At 38.5% G+C, this 24,557-nt stretch overlaps 1 protein-coding gene across 2 annotated transcripts in view; it reads right to left on the reverse strand.

The window, feature by feature from the left end:
• The window catches only part of INPP4B (inositol polyphosphate-4-phosphatase type II B), an 850,869-nt gene that overhangs the window by 265,849 nt on the left and 560,463 nt on the right, over positions 1–24,557 (reverse strand). For both annotated transcript variants that reach the window (XM_027567415.1, XM_027567414.1), the window contains exon 9: positions 17,032–17,111. In XM_027567415.1, coding sequence (XP_027423216.1) covers positions 17,032–17,111 — 80 coding nt within the window. The remainder of the gene's footprint in view (positions 1–17,031; positions 17,112–24,557) is intronic.

A 24,557-nucleotide genomic window follows, 5' to 3' on the forward strand; every position in this document is an offset into this window, starting at 1 on the left:
ACCACTTGGCAGGGCTTCAGGGGAGACAGTCAGCTTCCAGTTAAAGAAAAATGATTGGGGATAGAGAATGGGGCTGAGGAATAAGCTCAAGAATCAGAATAGAGTCGGGGAGCAGAGGGCACCAGTGCCAGGGAGTGGACACACAGCAAAATGATGGGCAGCTAGGTAGATGAAAGACGTAGAGAATGGAGTGGTGGACACAGCGGGGGAAGGAGAGCGTGGGATGGATTGGGAAAGCACTGAGCTATATACACCACCATGTGTAAAATCAATAGCTAGTGTGAAGCTTCTGTATAACACAGGGAGCTCAGCTCGGTGCTCTGTGATGACGTAGAGTGGTGGAATGGGCAAGGTGGGGATGGGAGGGAGACTCGAGAGGTAGGGGATATACGTATGCATAGGCTTCCCAGGTTGGGCAGCAGTAAAGAATCTGACTGCCAATGCAGGAGATGCAACAGACTCAGGCCTGATCCCTGAGTTGGGAAGATTCCCTGGAGTAGGAAATGGCAACCCACTCTACTACTCTTTCATGGAACATTCTATGGACAGAGAAGCCTGGTAGGCTACAGTCCATGGGGTTGCACAGTCGGACATGACTGAGTGCACACACAGCTGAGTCATTCGGTTGTACAGCAAAACTAACACCATGTTGTAAAGCAATTATCCTTCAAATTTGAAAACAAATTATGAAAAAAAGATGACATAGGAATCCAGGTCATCTTACAGTACAAGTCAGCTACAATCAGGAAACTCAGTTTAGCTAGGCAAATATATATTGGCAGATAGTGTAGCAGCGATTAAAATTACTCTAGAGACCTGAAATTTCTCATTCTCTGATTTTAACTTGTTCTGCTTACCATCTTTATAATGCTTTACTAAATCATCAGGTAATTATTTTCAAGGTCAAAATGTGACTAACCCATAGTTAAAGGACTCTAAAGATTTCTACAGAACTTTTCTTGTTAATAGGAAGAAAAGCAATTAAAGCAAAATTCAAGACACGCTGCTATATGGAAACAGTTCACTGTTCACTGTGTGTGCGCTCAGTCATGTCTGACTCTTTGGGACCCCGTGGACTATAGCCTGCCAGGCTCCTCTGTCCATGGGATTTCCCAAGCAAGAATACTAGATTGCATTGTCATAATTGAATCTGCATCTTCTGCATCAGCAGGTGAATTCTTTACCACCGAGCCACTTGGGAAGCCACACGGAAACACTATATTGTTTTTATTCATGCTAAATAGATTCTGAAGATCAGCAGGAATAAATCAAATGTTCTGTATCAATGTTTCAACATAAAGTACACGAGAAAGCAATTACTTGTTCTTCAGATGTCTCCCTGTTAAAACATTATTTTAAAATTTCTGATTATAGAAAAGCATATCTATTAGTAATTAAAATGTCTTTATCACATCATTAAAAACAATCCATATAAGAAAACAAATGGACTTTGGTATTTGGCAGACTGACATGATAACAGAAAGTAGAAAGACAGTAAAAATTAAGTCACAGGGACTTCCCTGGTGGTCCAGTGGCTAAGACTTCACCCTCCTAATGCAAGGGGCTCAGGTTCGTTTCCTGGCCAGGGAACTAGATCCCACATGCCACAACTAAAGATACCACGTACCACAACTAAGACCCAGAGTAGCCAAACAAATAAATAATTTAAAAAAAAAAATTAAGTCACAGGATTAAAATTTTCAATTCGAGTGATTGTTCTATATCCTTTTGTAAATATTTGAGAACTGAATTGAAGTTTGTGTTCCAAATAAGTTTCACTAGCTTTCAACTGCCTTGGATGCAGCTATTTTCTCTTTTATTCTAAGATAACTCCTCGGAACTTAGTATCAGGATTGCATAAAATCAGAGAATGCTTAGAACAGAAAGTAAGCTTAAGAATCACCCAGTTCACTCTGTAGAAACTGAAGCCGAGGGAAGCCAAGTGAAAGGCTCACAACCACCTCACAAGTCATCAGTAGTGCTGAGATTTGCCAAAGAACAGTAGAATGCAGAAGCCTACATATGTGTGTGTGTGTATATATATGTGTGTGTGTGTGTGTGTGTGTGCATATATATATATATATATATATCAGGCCTTACTTGTTGCATGCAGCATCTAGTTCCCTGACAAGGGATCAAACCTGGGCTCCCTGTACTGAGAACCTGGAGTCTTAACCATTGGACTATCAGGGAAGACTCGATTTTTTTTTTTTTTAGCCCTAACTTAAAAAAAAAAAAATTATTTCTGAAAACCAAAAAAGGAAATTGCGGTAAATTTTAAATGTATTTATTTTCAGCTTCTTGATCAGTAAGTTGATTGCCCTTATCTGGAAAATCCTTCCTAATGTGAAATTTTGGTCAAACTCTCACTAGCCCACTCCAAAGCCTGGAGGAAACTTGCTTTCTGAATTACCTGATCTTCAGAGCAATAGATATTTTGAGATAGTTCCACATCTTTTTTTTGTTTGTTTTTTGGCCATGCCTCACGGCAGTGGGATCTTAGTTCCCTGGCCAGGGATTGAACCTGTGCCCACTGAAGCACAAGTGTGAAGTCTTAATCACTGAACTGCCAGGGAAGTCCACCACCTCTTATTTTAAACTTTTTTCTGAGGTGTCTTCTCATAGCTTGGACCCTCTGCTTCAGCAGCATTATCTTTCTCACACATCTCTGTGTTTGGAGGTACCTTCTCTGTGTACTGAGTGAATTGTTTCTGATAAGCATCACCACCTCCTTCCATATAGAACCTGCAATGTTCTGATACATGGCGTGCTTCCCAAATACTTCTGCTTTGAATTCCTTGTTTTCTCAACTATAACCAAGGATTCACTTGGTTCCATGAAGGATGGAAAAGCTTCTTTCCACCGCTCTCTTCAGAGACCCCTCCAAAGCTTCTTTCCAGTGGTAGTTCTCAGGTGAACTGAACTCAATACAAAATATCTTCACACTATACTTTGGACATTCCTGAGTATAAGTTGCACAGGCTATCACAGTCTCTAACACAGGCATAAGAAAGCTGACAAATGAGCTCTCTCTAACATGAACTATCACCCCATATTTGAGTGTACTCTATTTATTTGGGGGCTTCCCCAGTGGCTCATGTGCTATTATGAAATGCTGCTTGCTGCACATTCTCAGCCTCTCCTGTAGCTTCAGAATTGTCTAAGATTCCATTCTTAAAATTAGTTCCAGATGGAAACCCTCCTCATCTCTTAGAAATTCATCAGTCTTCCCTTCTGACTCCATCTCTCTGTATGGAAGGCAGCAGGTAGAAAGTCTGTAAAACTTTCACTGAGGAATGTACCTGTAGGATGTAAAGAAGGAAATCCACTCTCCAGAAAATACATACTTCCATTTTTTAAATTTACATGAGCCCTGAAACTCAAAGCTCCAATACTTTGGTCACCTGATACAAAGAACTGACTCATTGGAAAAGACCCTGATGCTGGGAAAGACTGAAGGCAGGAGGAGAAGGGGGCAACAGAGGATGAGACGGTTGGATGGCATCATCGACTCAATGACATGAGTTTTAGCAAGCTACTGGGAGTTGGTGATGGACAGGGAAGCCTGGTGTGCTGCAGTCCATGGGGTCTCAAAGAGTCAGACATAACTGAGCGACAGAACAACAAAAAGCATCTTCGAAGTCAAAGAATTTATAAAAATAATCTCTGAGAAAATAAGAAAATTTCATTAACAAATACAATAAAAACAATTATTATTTTTTTTACCATTTCCTCCCTATAAGGAGAGTTCACATAGCCTTTATTATTGCAATATATTTTTCAAATGAACTTGACAGGAAAGAAAACATCACTTGAAAAGTATTTGTTTCAAGGACTAGTGGGGGTTCAAGGGAAGAAAAGATGGAATGAAAAAACAAAAAGAGGGAGAAAACACTTTTTTTCCCCTATTAAACTATAAAGGGATTCTTTTCTTAAAGTCCTTCCTACAAATCCATAATCTAAGCTCATCTCAGTGTCATTATTACCATTAGTAGACAGATGAAGAAATGTTAAGCGAAGTAATTACCTTCTGGTGACAGTAATGGCATTCTAACTTCCCAGTGTTATAATCACAGGCCAACCCTTAAAGTATTTTAAAGGCCATATCACTGGGTCACAGAAGCAATTCATGTTTACTGGTACTAGAAGCAAATCTCCATAGCTCAGAAATTTAGTGTTAGTTGGCAGCCTGATCAACAAATAAGCAAACCCCCAAACTGTTAAGAGACAGTCTCCTCCTTACTCTGTAAGTCCCTGGAACATCTTCAATTTGATTCTAGATAAGAGAAAAATAATTCCCACTGTACACCATTTCTAAGTTTAGGATCGAAACTTTTAAACCTGCTTTGAATTAGAGAGACTGCATCAATGTTGAGGGAGATTAAAATAAAATAAAATTCTAGTTATCTGGTCCGGTCTTCAGTGGACAGATAAGGATTAGACCACGTTTATTACAGCACCCTAAATTTGGTTTTAGCAATCAATTTTATATTGAGTTCTAAAGGACTGTGTTTACTGCGCAATTTGCACGTGTGAACATCAGAAAGAAGTAGCATACAGCATGTATCTCCAAGTGAAACTGGTCATTCTATTTGCTTATCATATTGTAACACATGCTAAGTAGCACTTAGATCAGGTCTAATTAAACCTGCGTCAATGATTTCAATTGATTTATAAACCTATTTTACATTCAGGACAGTAAACTGTTCCATAATGTAATAAACTCATCAGTGCCAGACAAAGTGTAAAAAGAATCTTTAATTACCTAACATTTTCTATCAAATTCTAATAAGCTTATGTACCCAGGTCAAGGGACCCATTAGGTCACCGACAGTCTGGGCCCTTTGCTAGAAGCCACCAACTCCTACTGTAATACAGCCTTGAGAAAAAGCATGTGCTCACACTGGTATTAACAGTAATTAAGTGAAGCAAAATCAGTGGGCCCATTCTTTCTTCCCTCATTCTACATCTTTTTATCTGTGATCTTATCCTTCTCTTCTGCCTTCTTAAAATCTATCATATGACTTCGAATATTTTCTAGCTTTCCTATCTTCCATTATAAAATTGTATTAATGCTTGTCTTCCTTTCCCTAACTCAGGTCTTCATCTACCTGAATTCTTAACTGCAAACACTTTCATTCAACCACACTGTTACTCCGAGGCACCATGCTATACCACAGAATAACAGACATGAGTGAATTTCACTTGATGGATTAGGGTAGAGACTCCCAGGCTGGAGCACACTATTGGGGTGACTGTCTATAGTTCTGCAAGGATGGTACCTCCAGCACTGCTCAATCATATACTGTAAGTAAAACTGATAGTGTGTACATGGAAATGCAAAGTCAAATCTCACTAGGAACACAGTTAAGAACAGTGACCTTCAGTGATCATTAAGCCTGTTAACTGCAGCAGGAATAATGAGTTCTGACCTGCTTATTCAAAAGCCTGATGATAGGAAAATGGCCAATTTGGTCTTACAACATTGAGGAACCTGGGAAGAAGACCAGCCCTTTTCACTGACCCTCCTGGAGACTTCTACCTCCAATTAGTTCATTAATGAACATGGAGAGTGAATATGGAGAATACTAAGGACTTCAGATGGGTAAAACCATCCTAGGTAAGGGATACAAAAAGACGGAGGGAAAATAACAGGACATCAGTGTGGGGAAGAGCCTTGAGAGCCCCATCTATGCATACAGACAGTACTGTCTCCTCTGTGAGCTGAAGTTTTGAAACCGAGCTCGAAATCCTGAGATAAGGGGTTTCCAAAGAAATATGGGGACTCTGACCGTGCCTTTATAAAGTGTTAAGGGCACATGCTGCTGCTGCTGCTGCTGCTAAGTCGCTTCAGTCATGTCCGACTCTGTGCGACCCCATAGACGGCAGCCCACTAGGCTCCTCTGTCCCTGGGATTCTCCAGGCAAGAACACTGGAGTGGGTTGCCATTTCCTTCTCCATAAGCCACTATAAACAACAGAGGAGGTGGTGATCAGTGTCCAGGGTAATCTGTGTGGCTGCACATGAAGCTGAAAAAGCACTTACTATCTTGTATCTCCTGGCTGAAGTTTTTGCACACTTCTGTTCATGTTCATGTGGGGGAGAGGAAAGTAAGAAATACATTTTAAGGCAGAAAAAGAGCATAATCATACAAAAATTGTAGAAAAAGATGAATTGAAAATGGATGCTGGGATTTCTGGTTGTGGCTATAATTCAGGTATCTAACGGTTCTGGGGCTTCCCAGGTGGCACTAGTGGTAAAGAACCCACCTGCCAATGCAGGAGACATAGAAGACCCAGGTTCGACCCCTGGGTGGGGAAGATTCCCTGGAGGAGGGCATGGTGACCCACTCTAGGATTCTTGCCTGGAGAATCCCATGGACAGAGGAGTCTGGCAAGTTGTAGTCCATGGAGTCTCAAAGAGTCAAACCTGACTGAAGTGACTGATCACACAGCACACGGTGGTTCTGAGTTTAACCAAGAAAGGACAAGCATAAGTTCAGTCTGGGGCAGCTGTAATATTAGGTGATTGTGAAAATAAGTGTGTGTGCACTTAGGCAACCTTAAAAAGAATCTGTCAATGACTATAAAAGAGAGAGTATGTGAAGTCACTTCTTTTCCCTTTCCACATATTCATGTGTATGAATTCCACAAATGCGTGTCTATATAGGCCATGACATGGATGTAAAAAGCCATGGGGTTGACATGCTTACTGACTGGGGTGGGGGATGGGAGAAATAGGGGTGAGAACTGCATGTGGATGGGGCAGAAAGTACGGAGGTGCAAGGCATGTGTGTAGGAGTGAGGAGCATTTGGAGAAGATCACAGACCTGTCTATAGAGGCATGGATTAGAGGACATAGTCATAGTGGGGAAAAGTGGATGAATGCTTATACAAGTCTCTCAAAGATTTCTCTGCAAAAGGCTTGGTTGTTTATATTGTTCCAAAGCAACATTTTCTGAACTATGCAGCTGTTTTTCTTGGAACACAGTGTCTATTTGTATATTGCATGCATGCGTGCTAAGTCATGTCCGACTCTTTTATGACCCATGGACTGTAGCCTGCCAGGCTCCTCTGTCCATGGCATTCTCCAGGCAAGAATGGTGGAGTGGGTTGCCAGTTCCTTCTCCAGTGGATCTTCCCAACCCAGGGATCGAACCCGCATCTCTTTTGTCTCCTGCATTGTCAAGGAAGTTTTTTACCACTTGCGCCACCTGGGAACCCACAGTGTCTGATAAGCATTTGATAAGGGGCTGCATGAAGAAAGCTTCTTAGGTTCAGATGAAAGAAAAGCTGTAGACAACACTGTCTCTGAGAGCCCCTGAAGGACATGAGGATAATGAAGACTCTGAGAAGTCCTACAATCAGGTCACCTACTTCATTTTTTAAAATATAACATTTCAAACTTACTAGACATAAAACTTCATCACTCAAAGAACACATACTAATAACTGAAGGGATATCGGTGTTCTAAAGAACATTCTTTGGAAAAAGATGATATAAACGCATCCAAAGCAACCGAAATACAGGGCGATAATGATGAAAGTGGCTTTGGTAAATACAGACAAATCCAATATAAAATTTTCAGGTCAAATATAATTCCTTGCAGGCCTAATCACTCCTGTAAATTATCTTCAAAGACATATGAACTCTCAAACTTCTTAAGCAGGTAGGTTTTTGTGTACAGATATTAACTTTATGTGATTTGCATTTTAAAAGACGGAAGAGTGCAGGCTTTTCTCTACAAATTGAGGAGCTATTGAAGTATACTCTAAGTACGCCTTGTATCTTCAGTGACTAAAAACTCTAATTTGCAATCTGACAAATACAACATCTTTTGAATAATGCAAACTAAGGAAGTGCTAATTGGTTTCCATGGTCATATCTCTGGCCTCATGAAAATGGATTAGGAACATAAAGAAAAATGCAGACTACAGCACTGCAGAGCCATTTAAATTATAAATGAAAGGCTATATGGATGAAGAGGGAAATAATAATACTGATGATGGTGATAATTTTAGTAATAGGTGACAGGCATGATGAACACCTGCTTTGCATCAGGTACTGTTTCAGATGGGTTGGGTACCATTTATCTAATTCTCATCTGGGTGGGAATAACAAAAACAACATCAAAAACCCTAATGCTAGAGAAGCTGATCAATAAAAGAAAAACAAATAAAGTCCACAACTAACATTTATTGAGCACTTACTATGTGTCAGGAACTGTTATAAACATTTCACATTAGTAATTCACGGGAACCAAGGCTGTCACATGGCACCTCTGTCATCCCCATTTACAGATAAGAAAACTGAGTCTCAGAGTAATTAATCATGCTGCTAGGCAATAAAAAAGCCTGGATTTGGGCTCAAGCGTGTCTCTAAATCCAAGACTCTTTCTACTCTACTATCCTAAGTCCACAATATTTGTATGCTTTGCATTCCCTAATTTTATAATAAATTAATGTCATGTTGTCACTTTATTGCAAAGTGGCTCATGTTACAGCCTTCTGATAATTTTAGGTGGTCTTGTTCCTAAATGGCATTAATACAGTTACATATAAGAACAGAGTCAGCTTCAGAAGCAAATAGCCCTACTTCTGTTTTCAATGTCTCCTCCCTTCCTTTTCACACTCCAGTCTCGAGAAACATCACTTGAATTTATTTCTGTAGACATTTTATCACAGATTCAGCAATAAAATGCATCAGTCAACTCTAAAAGCAATTGACACTCTGTGTCACTTTTATGAATTTCTACCCTGATTTCAATGCTATATTGCTAAACTTCAAGTCAAAAAAATTTTTAGATTTTTCATAACTCTATCAGAATGCTCCTGTTTCAACCAACCAAATACTTTCCCTAGATCTCTTGCTGGTATCTGGTATCTGATAAGAAGCCAAATCTGGTGTCAGTGTAATTAAAGCCAGAATTTGGATTTCAAGGAAGCACCCATTCTTCAGATAATAAAAGCGTAATGTTCAAAGCTTAAATCAATCTCTTTGCCATTGCCCAAATTAGAGATTTGTAGATGTCACATTTTAAGAAAAACCTTCAACAAACTAGGTAAGCAAACTAAAGAAAATGTTAAGCTACGGGTGAAGGAATTAGTAAGTTCAATATAAGAAGAAAGGAAAACAATCTTTATAGAGTGTTTTTCTCTATCACAGGCAATGCATGGAACTTCACTGCCTTTATTAATTACCCAGAGTCACGGTGGGAGCGAGGTTGTTACAACTCCCGTTAACAGATGTTAGAGGATAGACAACATGCCCGGGGTGACACAGTTGGTGATACAGCTGGGACTGGAACCCAAGGCTGGTGGGCAAGTCAGGTGCTCTTTCTACTGTGAATATATTACATTACTTCACAAGGAAAAAAGAAAGGAGAGGAGATTTACAACTGGGCAGAAAAAGCTGCTTTCAATGTAATTGTAGATAAAACAATGGAGAAGAGTCAAGATCTTTGAGAAAGCAAATTAGCCTTAAAATAATATAAATGTATAAACATGTCTATCCATACAGTCTAAGAGGTATTTGCATGAATATGCACACCGAAAAGTGTTACATAAAATAGGAAAACAAAAGTATAAGTTCATTGTTAATTTCTTTCAGAGACCTTCCCACACATCTGTATATTACAAAACACGACACCATATGTCTATTGTGAGACTTCTCCTACTTAATACCATGAAGGAAAGCTAGGAATAAGCAAGAAGATAAAATTTAGGACAAATAGGAACACTTTTCTAACAATGATCTGTTGGAAAATGGGAGAGATGTATGACCTCCTGAGTTTGAGTCTCAGGTCACTAAAGGGGCCCAAGAAGAAGCTGAGGTGTCAATCTCTCTTCTAGTCTCTAAACACATTTCATTCTAAAATTCTAAACAAAATATATCCTCTCTAGGAAATCCTTGATATCAAGAACCCCTCTTCTAATTACTATGCTGCCCCAGCTGTGTCACCTGAAGAAGTTATACTGCTGTTATTCCGTTTGCTTGTAAAACAGGAATAATATCACCTTTCAAGCAAGGTTATCAGAAGATTCAATACGGTAAGACATTTGAAATGCTTAATCCATCATAAATTTCAAATAGTGTTAGTTATATCTTCCTATTCCCAGGTGGCGCTACTAGTCAAGAATCTACCTGCAATGCAGGAGAGTCTAGAAATGCAGGTTTGATTCCTGGATTGGGAAGATCTCCTGGAGGAGGAAATGGCAACCCACTCCAGTATTCTTGCCTGGAGAATCCCATGGACAGAGGAGCCTGGCTGGCTACAGTCTATGGGGTCTCACGGAGTTGGACATGACTGAAGCGACTGAGCAAATCACACACAGATCTATGAGGTTCGAGTCAGCGTCTTGGAGGAGCTTCAGGTCTTCATTCTGAATCATGTCAAAATCATAGTGAATAAAACATTTCAGTGATTTGAGGCGTTCCACATAAAGGTGCATCTGAATCAAACATGAGTTGCATTTGCTACTGATGTGAATGTTTTCTTGCTTGCTCACTCCCAAAGGAAAAAAAAAAATGCAGTGTTCTTATGCATTGCTTTCAGGGGTTAGGATGCACATTTTTAGAAAATTCGAGGCAGGCGTATCAAGTTAACTTTTACCTGCTATTCTTATCCTCAAACTTTTCCATCAGTGCCTTTCATGAATTTAGTAAATAATCTCTTTAGTAAAATAATCACTGATATGCTATTGTCTCTCAAAGCAGGCTTTTTGGCCACCAATCAATGTCCATTGCCTTTTTTAATATAGAGAATGTTTTAGACATGCATAAAAGTTAGTGTGGTGAAACCAGAATTTTTTGCAGTAATTCTACTTTCTGGTAGCTAGAAAAGCTAACTAGAAGTGATTTTTAAAAGAGAATAAAACATCTTCAAAATATACATGACTGTTAAGACGCTTCTATATGATATTATAAATCACCTGTGAAGTCCAAGTAAATGGTGATAAGAAAAGATGCTGTTATGAAAGTATTCATCACACATACAATTTTAAAGACTGCATCTGGTGCTTAAAGTAAGCATTATTTGCATGTAGGAAAAGAGTAGTAGTAGGAAACCCATAAAGACAGTTTAATTTTATTTCAAACGAAAAACAAATTTATCAGTTAAAACTCTATTGTCAACATATGGCCAAGGTTGGTCTCAGGTTACTATGGAAGTTCAGATGCATTCATACATCATAGTAACAGACCGATTCTGACCCACTGCCCTACAGCCTATAGAACATGCCCTGGCTCCCAACACGCAAGATGCCAGTGACAATTACTTTTTTTTTTTTTATCACTCTGCATATGCTTGTGTGGAAAACTGTATGTTACAGCCAAAGGAACCTCTCCTTAATATTGCTTCCTGCTCTTAAATTAAGAGGATGCCTTTGGGAGGTTCAGTTTAAAATATGTGGGCTTTTTTTGCTGTTGTTCCATTTTTAGAAACAAAACTGAAATATGTGTATGTATTGTGTGTGTGTGAGGAGGGTAAATTAAGCAAAACACCAAAAAGTATAACAAACCTTTAAAGACTCCATAATTTGTATCTTACCATCTCTAAACACGTGCATTTGACAATGTAAAATAAATAGTAAAGGTTTGTGAGAAAGTAAAAGTCCTACAATAATATAAACATATCTATCTGTACAATCTATGAAGTATTTGCATGAATATACACATAAAAATGTTACATAAAATAAGAAAAAATTAAATACAGTAGAAGTTTATTATCTGTTTCTTTCATAGCCCCTACCAAAAACTGTACATTATAAAACATAATACCATATATCTATGCAGGATCAGTGAAGTCTTATGTTGTATGTTACATGACACTGCTACTGTATATGTGGGAGAAGTAATAAATGAAAAAGGAAACATAAATTCTCTTTTTATGGGTAAACACTTATACTTCTGTATTCAAGAATATTTTCTCACATCCACCATGATAAAATTACATAAATGTTTTCTTAATTTGCAGGGGCTATATGTAGAAGATTACAAAAGAAATAACATAACAGTTGTTAAGATGAGCTGAAAGTTTCCCATGACAAGACAATGTGACCTACACTGAAATAAATGTGAATTCCAAGTAAGGCTTTCAGCTTTTCAAGCAAATTACATCCATCACTCCTATTACTCTGGAAGTTACATGTCTCAAATATACTCTAATACTTAGGTTGCATAATGTTCACTAATTTAAGTGTCTCCAACTCGGAAATAAATGGCACCAGGTTCATATTTAGCATCCATAAAAATATAAAAAAGTCGTCATCATGAATCAAAATCCCAGCAAAATATGTTTGAACCTCTACTATGACACAGGCATTTAAAACTGAATTTTAAGATTAAAGTATTAAGAAAAAATAATTGAGGCCCCTAAAATTTTCCAAAAGATAGAATATAAAATAGAGAACAGGGTAAAGATTTTATGGGATCATTTATTTCCTATGGAAGGAAAACCAAAGCAGAGGAAGCTCTGGAGTCAGACCCAACTGAATTCTAATCCTACCATCAGCAGCTGTGGAATCTTAGACAAACTTCTATAAAACTAGGATGATAAAATTGCAGAAATTACATTAAAAAGTGTAGGAGAAGCACCCAACACATCCCTTGAATGCTAGTAGATGCTCAGTGAATAATGGGATTTTTTGTCATCATTCTTATTAGTATCAGCTGCAAAATATGAACTCTGTTGCTATTTTTAAAAATCTGTTAAGAACCTATCACTATAGTTGGCATATGAACAATTCATGATAAATGCTTGCTCAATGAGCAAGAACTGAATGAAATCTGAACTGCGTAGTGATGGGCAGCAAAGGTCAGACAAGGTCAAATTATTGGGTTGGCCAAAAAGTTCATTCGGGTTTTTGGTGACAACTTACAGGAACCTGAATGAACTTTTTGGCTAAGCCAATACTTCTTATCTGTCTCAGTTCTTCTGAGAAGTATTTCCTAGGAAAGAATTTTTACCCTCCCCTACTTTTTCTGCCTTTGTGATTGTCTACTTTATGAGCAACATAATTTTTCCTCTGACCTCTAGCGTCGTTGCCAGAGAAAGATCTGCTTCTCCATTCTGTTGTTAAGTCATTGTTCTGAATTTTGGTTTGTTACAATTCCAAGAGACTCAGGTTAGGTTAGCAGAGCAAGTAATTGTTAAGTGCTTGGTCAGTAAACCAGCTACAGGGTCATGGTTCTGGAGTGAGAAGAGATTGCCCGGGTTTCCCTCAGTCTCTACTTATCCTTAACCTAGCAGGCTGATGCTCACTTACTCCATTATGGCTAACATTCCTGAGTTCTCCACGGCCACTGGGACTCATCAGGTCTTCATTTGCTATAAAATGAGTGGTGAAATCAACATGGAAGACACCTTGAACAAGAGGTCCTTGACCTGTGTCCTTGCTTTATTCTGCCATTACTAAATCATGTAATGTGTGACAGATTTTAACTAGATCTCAGTTTTCTCTCAAAGGAGACAAAAAGTGGGTCACTAAGAGCACAGGTTCGGGCTTCCCTAGCGATCTAGTGGTTAAGACTTTGCCTTCCAATGCAAGGGATGTGGGTTCAGTCAGTGGTGGGGAGCTAGGATCCCACCTGTCTGGAGGCCAAAAAACCAAAACATTAAAGCAGAAGCAATATTGTAACAAATGGTCCACATCAAAAAAAAAAAAGAAAGAAAGAAAAATTCCAAAAAAAATTTTTAAAAAAGAGCACAGGCTTTGCAGACAGAAATATGTGGCATCACGCATTGGCTTTGCAATGTAACAGCATTGTAACTTTATGAAAAGTACTTAACTTTTTCTATACCTCAGTTTCTTAGTATATAAAATGACAAAAATCATAACATCATAGGCTAATTTGATAAGGGTCAATGAAACAATATCTCTAATATACTCATCAGAGTATAAGACACATAATGTCTCATTCTCCCCAACATAAGCAAACAGGTTTTAGTTTACAATTTCACAAATGCACTGTCATATTTCATGAAATTTGATTTAAGTCTATAAATAAGGCACACACTTTTTGCCCTTTAACTTTTCTGTGGAAAAAAAAAAAAAATTTCACCTCAAACTCAAAAATCCCAGTTCTCAGCACATAGGAAGCAGTGGCCACATTAAACTATTAAACTCCAAGAAATGACTTTGGGAGCTTTAAATCTGAATTATCTGAAATGAAGCAACCCAAAGGGACAGTGACTACAAAAAAACTAGACAGATTCTAGGGATATTCGCCACCCAAGGATGGTGCCGACAAGTATACCCTTATTTCTGTGAAGTCTGTGAAGTTTTTTTTAAAGAAATCTGAGAATTCTATTGCTTTAAAAACAATGACTGGAGAATAGAAGGAATGAAAGTGAGATTAGTATAAAAGCATTAAAAACAAAACCAATAATCAAAAAAACACAATGCTTCTTATCCTGGATCAAGTGGTACTGGTGGTAAAGAACTTGCTGCCACTGCAGGAGATGCAAGAGACGTGCGTCCGATCCCTGGATCAGGAAGATCCCCTAGAGGGAGGCATGGCAATCCACTCCAGTATTCTTGCCTGAAGAATCCCCTAGATTGGCCAGCTACAGTCCACAGGGTCGTCAAGAGTGAGACGTGACTGAAGCGACAGCACCTAAGCACGTGTGCATCCCTGATCTAACACTTTTCTGACTCAGTACCTCAGAGGTTGCCAAGTCAGTGGAAAGAAGATAAATTACAACAGATGTAAAAACAGGTTATTTTAAACCAGAAAACAGGTTATTTTAACCAGAAATCAACAGGTTACAATAAGTGCATCATGTGTGTTGTTCACAGGCAAGGAAATCCACAAATTTGGCAAAACGCAAAATGGGAAAAAAAAATAGTAACCTAGCCATTTCAAAATTTATTTTTTCTAGAAAATGCAATGTTTCGTTGCTCAATTTGGTTTTCTTTTATACAATCAAAATCAAATAAATAAGAATCAGGAGTTTAAAATCAAAAGGGTCTTGATTTCCTGGAAATCTAGAGTTATGTTACTTTTTTTAACCTAAGTATAATACCTTAAACTAGATCTACCTGTTCCTAGGCTTCCTCTAATTGCGTGTGTTTAGGTATTTTCCTTCCACTAAAGATTTCTTGGCTCCTGATATCTTTCCCAAAGCCAGTATCTAAGCATTGTGCGGTGGGCTGCTGATATTAACAACAGTTATGATACAAGCAACACTGCGGAGTGTTCAGCAAGGTGAGGAATAAAGTGTCATGTAGCATACACAGAAAACATGTGACCTGCTGGTGGTTCTCAGCAAGCTCAGTGTCTGACATCTCATCTAATTGCCATGCTAGATGGATAATAGATATCTTCTAGAATATCAGTGACAATGATAGATAGACATTTTAGCTGGCACTTGCACACTTCCTATGGAAAATAACCACAGCAAAATTCTATCGGGAATAACATCACAAAACTACAAAGATCTTTAAATGCCTTCCTCAATAAAATACAACAAAAACAACAGCCAAAAGGAAGCCAAAGAGAATACGCCAGCCTCTGTAGGAGCCATCAAAACTTATTTTTCCGTAAGACTGTGAATTGCTTTAAATCATTTTAAATCATCTCTTAAGTCAAAATGCAAATCTGTAAGGATCAGGAAAAATCAGAAAGCAGACAGCCAGCAGTACAGATTCCACCATAAACCATGGCATCTACATTGAAATAAATTGGTTATAATGAATCCTCAGGGGCTGAGCAGAGGGCAAACACACTTAAGACACATTGCCTGTTCCCTTATGTAAAATCATCCAAGATTTACAAACAGTGCTCTATATAATTTTTATTTTTATATATACTGTATAAATATTGTAAGGTAGTATTCTCCAAGCATACATAATCTTAAAGTTATTATACAATTGGAAAATGGCATACTATTTTTTTCTAACTTATAAGGAAGTTAAGAAAAATGATTATTTAATACTCTTCTCAGTATTGAAACACTGAGCAACTTCCTAAAGATTGTTGTATCGTCTTCTGAAATTGTGCCGTGTTGTGCTTAGTCGCTCAGTCATGTCCGACTCTGCAACCGCATGGACTGCAGCCCGCCAGGCTCCCCTGTCCTTGGGGATTCTCCAGACAAGAATACTGGAGTGGGTTGCTATGCCCTCCTCCAAGGGATTTTCCCAACCCAGGGATGGAACCCCGGTCTCCTGCATTGCCACCTGGGCTTTCTACCATCTGAGTCACCATTTATCATCCAAGCCACCATTGTAATCATCCCAAAAATCATATCTAAATCTGTTGTGTGTTGCTATATGAATCTGCTTTAACTTAAGTTTCATATTTAATTGTACAAGCAACAAAATAAGCTCAAAAAAGAATAATCAGCCTACCCTTTATTATCATAAATCTGCCACTTGCCTCTAACAAACATATTTCAAACCAAGAAACCCACCTGATTTAAAACATAATTTGGAAATAGTATTAATAACATGCCCATCATTTCTATTTACTTTCTTACTTTCAAATAGTTTCCTCCCCTTATTTTTTTGAAGTTTCATCATTTTTTGAAGTTTCATTTAAAGTTTCATCACTTTATTTTTTATCTTATACTGAAAAAGGGCTGCTTACAATATTATATTGGCTTCAAGGGTACAACATAGTGATTTAATATTTTTATAGATTAAGCACCATACAAAGCTATTATAATACTGACTGTATCCACATGCTGTATATTATACCCCTATGGCTTATATAGTATATAACTGGTAGTTTGTACTGCTTAATATTCTTTACCTCGTTCATCCCCCCACCACCACCCCTTCCCCTCTAGCCACCACCAGTTTGTTAATAATATCATTTTCCCCCCTATAAGAACTGATAACCTTTGACTGTCTGAAACACAAACTTGAATATGAACTTGAATAATTGCTGCTTCCCGTTAACTTACTACAGTGGAGAACAGAAGCCATTTGAGAGCTGACATCTAAATATCTGTAAGAACTGCGACTTCTCAAACTCAACCAGCATTCCATAAATACGATGGGCTGTTAACTTAAATAGCATTGAGACCTACCTCAGGCTCAGAGCCAGCACTTGCTCCTTGGACTTCAGTAGCTCCCCGACTTTAAAACTGGCATAGCCCAGGAAACTTCGCTGCAAATAAGACAGAATGGTTACTATTAACTTCCAAGATTCTTAATATTTTGTATCATGACAATCACACAAAATTAGTCTTTAGAAGAAAGAAATGTTAACTCTATTAGCCCAACAAATATTCCACTGACTAAAGTACAACTGTCAGTAACATAAATCTACTTCACGGGGTGAGATTGAAGGGGGTGTGAATTCATCCTTCTCACTAAAAACAGAGATGAAGAGTCTGGAAAATAACAATACAGCCAACAGAGAAGCCAGGACTTTTCCACAAACAAATTCCACCTAAGAAAACTCGTATAAAAGAAAAGATGACAAATGTTCAATGTTTACCAATGCTGTGCTTGTTCTTATTAGAATTCCTCAAGGCAGGGGCAGCACTAACTTTGTATTCCAGATATGAGCAAATCTGTTAGTTGAAGCTATTTTTATGTGGGACTCGGCACAAGCTATAAATAGAAATGCTATATTTCTCCCCCATCACAGCAATGTTTAAAAGTATTTGTTTCCTTTGTTATTTCTACACTATCATGGGACAATTTCATTCCAACATGCAAAAAAAAAAATGGTACTTATTTAGTTACATTTTCTAAAATTGTTTTTTAAATCTATCATACCGGGTATTGGTGATCTATGAATATGTCTACCTTCTACGTTCTCTGACTCATAATATGAAGAATAAAACACTAAATTGGTTTTTCTTTTCCAGGATAAAAACCTTTCATCTCTTTTTAATATTCCTGGCTGCTTGTGATTTAAAAGTCAGAATATTATGGTATACCATATATAGGATTTTTCATTCTGCTTTCAAGGTCAAGATGTAAACATGAAAATATCAAACCCATATTATTACCCATACCATTGCTGCCTAACACATTCCAATACTTTACAAGAAGTCCACACTACATCTTTCAGAAAATTCTCTCTTCATAAGTCTGTTGCCAGCCCGCCCTAAAATGAGATGCCAGGTTTAAGTCAACTGGGTCTTTTCAGAGGAAAGTGTGCAATTATTCCATATATAAAAGGCTGCGCCTACACAGAGAGATCACTGGCCATAGGGGAGAAAAGCATCAAAGCTCTAACCTAAAGAACTGGTTCAAAAGTCATAAAGGCAAAAATTTGAAACACAACTTGGTTGTCAAGTTGGAGATATTGGTATGTTAGTAATGATAAGCCCAACTGATTCAGATGAAACTCAAAGAGATGGTTTAGACAAGTCCCAATCCAGAATCACAGAAGACTAAATTATCAGATGAAGAATGTTATGTGAAAACAGAAGATTTGTGGAAACAAGCTCTGATGACATGAATGACGAGAGTGAATCAAGGCAGAAAAGAAGTCTATGAGCTGTATGAACAAAGCTTCAGGAAATTTAGGGTGACTTTTCAGTAAGGGGCCAAGCTAGTCGAGGAGATTCCCAGCTGAACAAAAGTATTTACACCACCTCAGCAGAGGCCTACTAGCTGTCTCTGCGTAAAAGGGCTCCCTCCCAAACACTGCCAGTCTCTATTCCTTATCCTGATGTATCGTTTCTATTGTTACTTAAATATTATGTGTTTAATTGCCTATTTTGCCCTCCCCTCAAAATAAAAATTGAGATTTGAAGTTCCCTGATGAGTTTTGCTTTCTGATAAAACACTGCTGAACATTAGGTGTGTGATAGTGAGTGACAATAAATGAATGACGGATGGCATACACGCTACATTTCAAGTAAGTTATTCTATGATACATAGAAGAAAGCCTCCTGCAGATATTTACAAACTATTTAGTGGTAAAGAATCTGCCGACCAACGCAGGAGACGTGAGAGATGCAGGTCCTATCCCTGGGTCGGGAAGACACCCTGGAGTAGGAAATGGCAACCCACTCCAGTGTTCTTGCAGGGAAAAATCCCATGGACAGAGGAGCCTGGCGGGCTTACAGTCCATGGGGCCACAGAGTCGGACGTAACTGGGCGACTGAGCACATAGTTCACTGAACTGTGGGAAATCAAAACAATTTTTAGTTTGCAGATTGTGTACTACGTTAGTGAATTTCACTTTAGCATTTAAATACTTTAAAGACATGTCTCACTTACTCTTTTGCTGGTAATCAGGGGTTTTAATTTAAATTCCACCCCTCACTCATTATCCTCACTCAAAGAAAATGCTTAACTCAGTGGAAATGTCAGTGTCCCCAAAATTCAAGTTATTTCCTCCCTTTGCCTCTTGAGATTTTGAAGGTATAGATGGTTTTAGAATTACGAAAACAAACTGCACATGCCATGCATGTTATTGTGGTCTTTTCAGCAATAAAAGTGGCAGATGTCCCAGACGGGAATGTAGGAAGGAACAGGTGGAGGGGCTATTTTAAGAAACGCTCTACAGACACAGCAAGAGACACGGCTGCAAGTAGTCTGTGACCACAAGCCACCGATGTCTCTCCTGCCCACAGAGCCGGAGCTACTGAGGAAGCAGTGCCTAGCTCACCCATCTTCTAGCTCAGTCCATGGTTCAGAACATAGGGATTGTATGCTACGCCCATTGCTGCGCTGTGAGAGCTTGCAGTGTGCCAAAAAAGGATGCTCGTGAGTCAGTCCTTTCCATCACAACTGTCAGTGCCATGATTAACATCAAAGGATATTATCCTTTGAGAGAGAGCTTACAGAAATCATACAAGCCAGTACAAATCACCTTAGGTATTACGCGTGCTCAGTCGGTAAGTCACGTCCAACTCTTTGCAACCCCATGGACTGCAGCCTACCAGGCTCCTCTGTCCATGGAATTTCCCAGGCAAGAATACTGGAGTGGAGTTGCCATTTCCTTCAGGGGATCTTCCCAACCCAGGGGTCAAATCCGCGTCTCCTGCCTTGACAGGCGAATTCTTTACCAGTGAGCCACCTGGGAAGCCCAGTGATATTATGAAACCATGTCAAACCAGAGGAAGTGTTATATATTCTAAATTTTTAAAATTTTATTCTAAAAATAATTATACATTAGGACTTCATGTTGCAAAAATGCACTATGACTACCTAGAGGGGTGGGATGCAGGACAGTGAGAGGGAAGCTCAAGAATGAAGGGATGTATGTATACTTATGGCTGATCCATGTTTTCGTATGGCAGAAACCAATACAACATCATAAAGCAGTTATCCTTGAATGAAAAATAAAACATAAAATAAAAGGAATTAATAAAATCCCCCAATTTACAGACAGTGCATAATTTCACATTGCAATACTGAACAATGGACTTGCCCATACATTTACCTTCTAGCGGGTTTTTATGTGTCTGCTTCTAATAAGATTATGACCTTCCACACCTTAGAAGGTGGAAAACATATCATTCGTTTACATGAATATTCACTGGACTCTTGGTAAAAGAATGAATTAGAGAAAATAGTCTTCTCTATTTCTGAAACTTGAATTCCCATGGAGGGAAAATAGTGCACAGTGCTAATGCGAAAGAAAACTTAATACAGTTACTTTATCTTACTACCATTTTAATCACAATCATATAATTTAATAAAATTATTTTTAACAAATTTTTTATATTCCACGTGTAACTTAGGGAACATTTTTATTTCTCCTTCAATGTTGTTTCTAAAATTCTTAGCCTAAAGGTTTTAAAGTAGAAGCTCTAATATTGGGGGTAAATTAAAAAAAAATTGTGACACTAGAATTGGAGGCCTGAAGCACCATTCTAAATTCAGGATTATATCCAAAAACTAAAATCTGGGCAAATAAATCATTTCTCCAAGCCCCCAGCCTAACTGTCCACTGATGGGCATTGAAGAGCTCTGTAGGTCTGTCTTTTCTCTCACAAACCTAGGAATTGTACAATTTATTCCACCACATTAGGCCTTAGTTTCTATATGAAACAGTTGTATATGATAATAGTTCTTTCTCACAGTTACTGTTAAAAGAATTAAAGTAATCTAGGCAAAGCACTTAGTACATTACTGGGAAAATAGAAACCACTGCATAAATATTAGATTATATAGTGCTTAAGGAAAATATGCCCAGAAGTCAGATGACTTAAACATAAGTCCACTTTAAGTATTTTTGGAAAAGGCAGAGTATTAAAAAATGTCTGAGAGAAATTCCAGTTATAAAAAAGGAAAACACGTGTTTAAAAATAAAAGTTAGATTCAGGCAAAACATAACTTGAAATAAACTCTAGTGAAAAATAAGTTTTTCTGCCAAATAGGAGAAAGTGAAGAGGAACTAAAGAAACTCTTGATGAAGGTGAAAGAAGAGAGTGAAAAAGCTAGCTTAAAACTCAACATTCAAAAAACTAAGATCATGGCATCTGGTCCCATCACTTTTTGGCAAATAGATAGGGAAAGAATGGAAACAGTGGCAGATTTTATTTTCTTGGGCTCCAAAATCAATGCAGACAGTGATTGCAGCCAATTAAAAGACACTTGCTCCTTGGAAGAAAAGCCATGACAAACCTCGACAGTGTGTTAAAAAGCAGATTCATCACTTTACCAACAAAGGTCTGTGTAGTCAAAGCTATGGTTTTTCTAGTAGTCATGTAGATGTGGGAGTTGGACCATAAAGAAGACTGAGTGCTGAAGAACTGATGCTTTCAAACTATGGTGCTGGAGAAGACTCTTGAGAGTCCCTTGGACTGCAAGGAGATCAACCAGTTAATCCTAAAGGAAATCAACCTTAAATATTCATTGGAAGGACTGATGCTGCAGTTGAAGCTCCAATACTTTGACCACCTGATGTAAAGAGCTGACTCACTGGAAGAGCCCCTGATGCTAGGAAAGATTGCGAGCAGGAAGAGAAGGGATCAGCAGAGGATGAGATGGTTGGATGGCATTATGACTCAATGGACATGAGTCTGAGCAAACTCCAGGAGATAGTGAAGGACAGGGAAGCCTGGCGTGCAGCAGTCCATGGGGCTGCAAAGAGCTGGGTACAACTTAGCAACTGAACAACACCCTAGTGAAAGAATGAATGTCATGTGGTCCCTTGCACTTCATAGTGCTGAGTACACAATAGCTATGATTTCTTGTAACTCAAATTTTTATTAGATCATGTGGAATGTTTATCAGAGCCCAAGAAATATCTGGATGAAATCAAAGAAAGTTAAGACTTGTGGAGACATGGCCCGCCTATAGATAAAAATCAGGGACCCATAGGAGTTAACTGGCTTACACCCCATCACAAAACTAGTTAATATGCAGAGGCCAAGTTAGAATCCAGGTTTCTTCCTCCTCAGTCCAGAATTCTTTCATCCTGCCTCACGCTGCGGGCCTCATTTCCAGGACAGGTGGCAATCCCCTTTCCTTCTGACGGGCTCTCTGTTCCCACTCTGTGTGGCTCTGACCTTTCTGGCCTGCTCACAATGATGCAACACTCACAATTATCATTCTGGTGCAAGCACCCAAAGTAGATGACTATTATGTTACTAGATGCGTGATTTCAATCATTCGCCTGGCTGGAGAGTGATGTCAAGCAGGGTGGTGAAAGCAAGACATCTGTGTCAATCCCTAGCCCTGCTCTATGGGAAGTGTACAGATAAACAGTCCCTGCACCAGTCCCAGCAAGGACTCTTCAGTCACAGACATCCACAGTGCTCAGCAGGGTTGCATACTTCCCTGAAGCAGGTCCTCAGCAGTCTGGTGCCCTGGTATTACACCAGGACCCAGCGGAAGTACTCCCTCTGTATGCATACCTCCAATGCCTATGTTCATCTCACAAAGCCTTTATGCCAAGTAATAGGTTGTCTTTATATTTCAACTTGCATGAACCTCCCAAATTTTTTCAAGTGCTGTCCAGAGCTGCATTATCCAGCTTGAGCACTAGTTTGCGGCTATTGTGAAGTGCGATGTGTTCTACATGTAAATACACATCAGAGTTATAAGATGTGATATGAAAAGAGTGTGACATATATCATTAATGATTTTTACATTGATTATATTTTGAAATGATAATATTTGTGCATAGACAGGGTTAAATAAGAGAAGGCAATGGCACCCCATACCAGTACTCTTGCCTGGAAAATCCCATGGATGGAGGATCCTGGTAGGCTGCAGTCCATGGGGTCGCTAAGAGTCGGACTCGACTGAGCGACTTCACTTTCACTTTTCACTTTCATGCATTGGAGAAGGAAATGGCAACCCACTCCAGTGTTCTTGCCTGGAGAACCCCAGGGACGGTGGAGCCTGGTGGGCTGCCGTCTATGGGGATGCACAGAGTCGGACACGACTGAAGTGACTTAGCAGGGTTAAATAAAATCTTATAATTAATTTCACCTATACCTTTTTACACTTTTAAAAGCATGGGCTACTAGAAAATTTTAAATTATATATGTAGTACACATTGTATTTCTATTAGACAGTGCTGGTTTTGAGGTTAAATGGATATGTCCGTTATACTCTGTTCTATTCTCATAAAACTATACACAGTAACTGTGGTATAAGTTGTAAAAGGTCTTTGAAAACTTGAAGTTGATATCGCGAGGCTGATATATAACATCTCCTACAAATAACTTACAGGACAGGGCTTTTTTCATACCTTTGTACAAGTATTTTTTCTTCACTCTCAACCCTAACAGACATTGTTGCACAGTCTCCAACCCCACAGGGAGGGATAGGGCATACATGAAATATTTGGGCTGAAAAAAATACATCAGAAAGAAAAAAAAAAACTGAGAGGAAATCTATTACAATGTGATGAAGAGTCTACAAAAAACATTAAAAAGCACTTTAGGGTGAAGTCATATATATTATAAAATTACATCTTTATTATGAATACACCTGAAAAGTTTTCACAGCACAAATTGGTATCCGCTTGACTAAGTCATCAACAAAGGTGTGGGTGCCTCTAATAGGTGCTGCTGAAGAATGCAAAGAAACATGTGGAACATATTTGAAAGATTTATAATAAAATGGTTAGCTCATTTTTAAAATAGGAGTACTTTACATGTTTCAATGCCATTTTCCCAAATCTTCCCATCCTCTCCCTCTCCCACAGAGTCCATAAGACTGTTCTATACATCAGTGTCTCTTTTGCTGTCTCGTACACAGGGTTATTGTTACCATCTTTCTAAATTCCATATATATGCGTTAATATACAGTATTGGTGTTTTTCCTTCTGGCTTACTTCACTCTGTATAATAGGCTCCAGTTTCGTCCACCTCACCAGAGGGATGATATGGGGAGGGAGGAGGGAGGAGGGTTCAGGATGGGGAACACATGTATACCTGTGGTGGATTCATTTTGATATTTGGCAAAACTAATACAACTATGTAAAGTTTAAAAATAAAATAAAATAGATAAATCCAAAAAAATAAAATAAAATAAACAGGGTGACCAAAAAAAAAAAAAATAGGAGTACTTAGTGGGTAGAGTTCTTGACACATTGACCAAGAACTGAAACCCTCAAGAATTTTCTCAGTATCCAAAAAAATTCTGAGGAGTGATGAGATGTGTATTAACCAGTGGTCCTTCATAG

The sequence above is a fragment of the Bos indicus x Bos taurus genome, chromosome 17 (genome assembly GCF_003369695.1).
Source record: "Bos indicus x Bos taurus breed Angus x Brahman F1 hybrid chromosome 17, Bos_hybrid_MaternalHap_v2.0, whole genome shotgun sequence".
Lineage (NCBI taxonomy): Eukaryota > Metazoa > Chordata > Mammalia > Artiodactyla > Bovidae > Bos > Bos indicus x Bos taurus.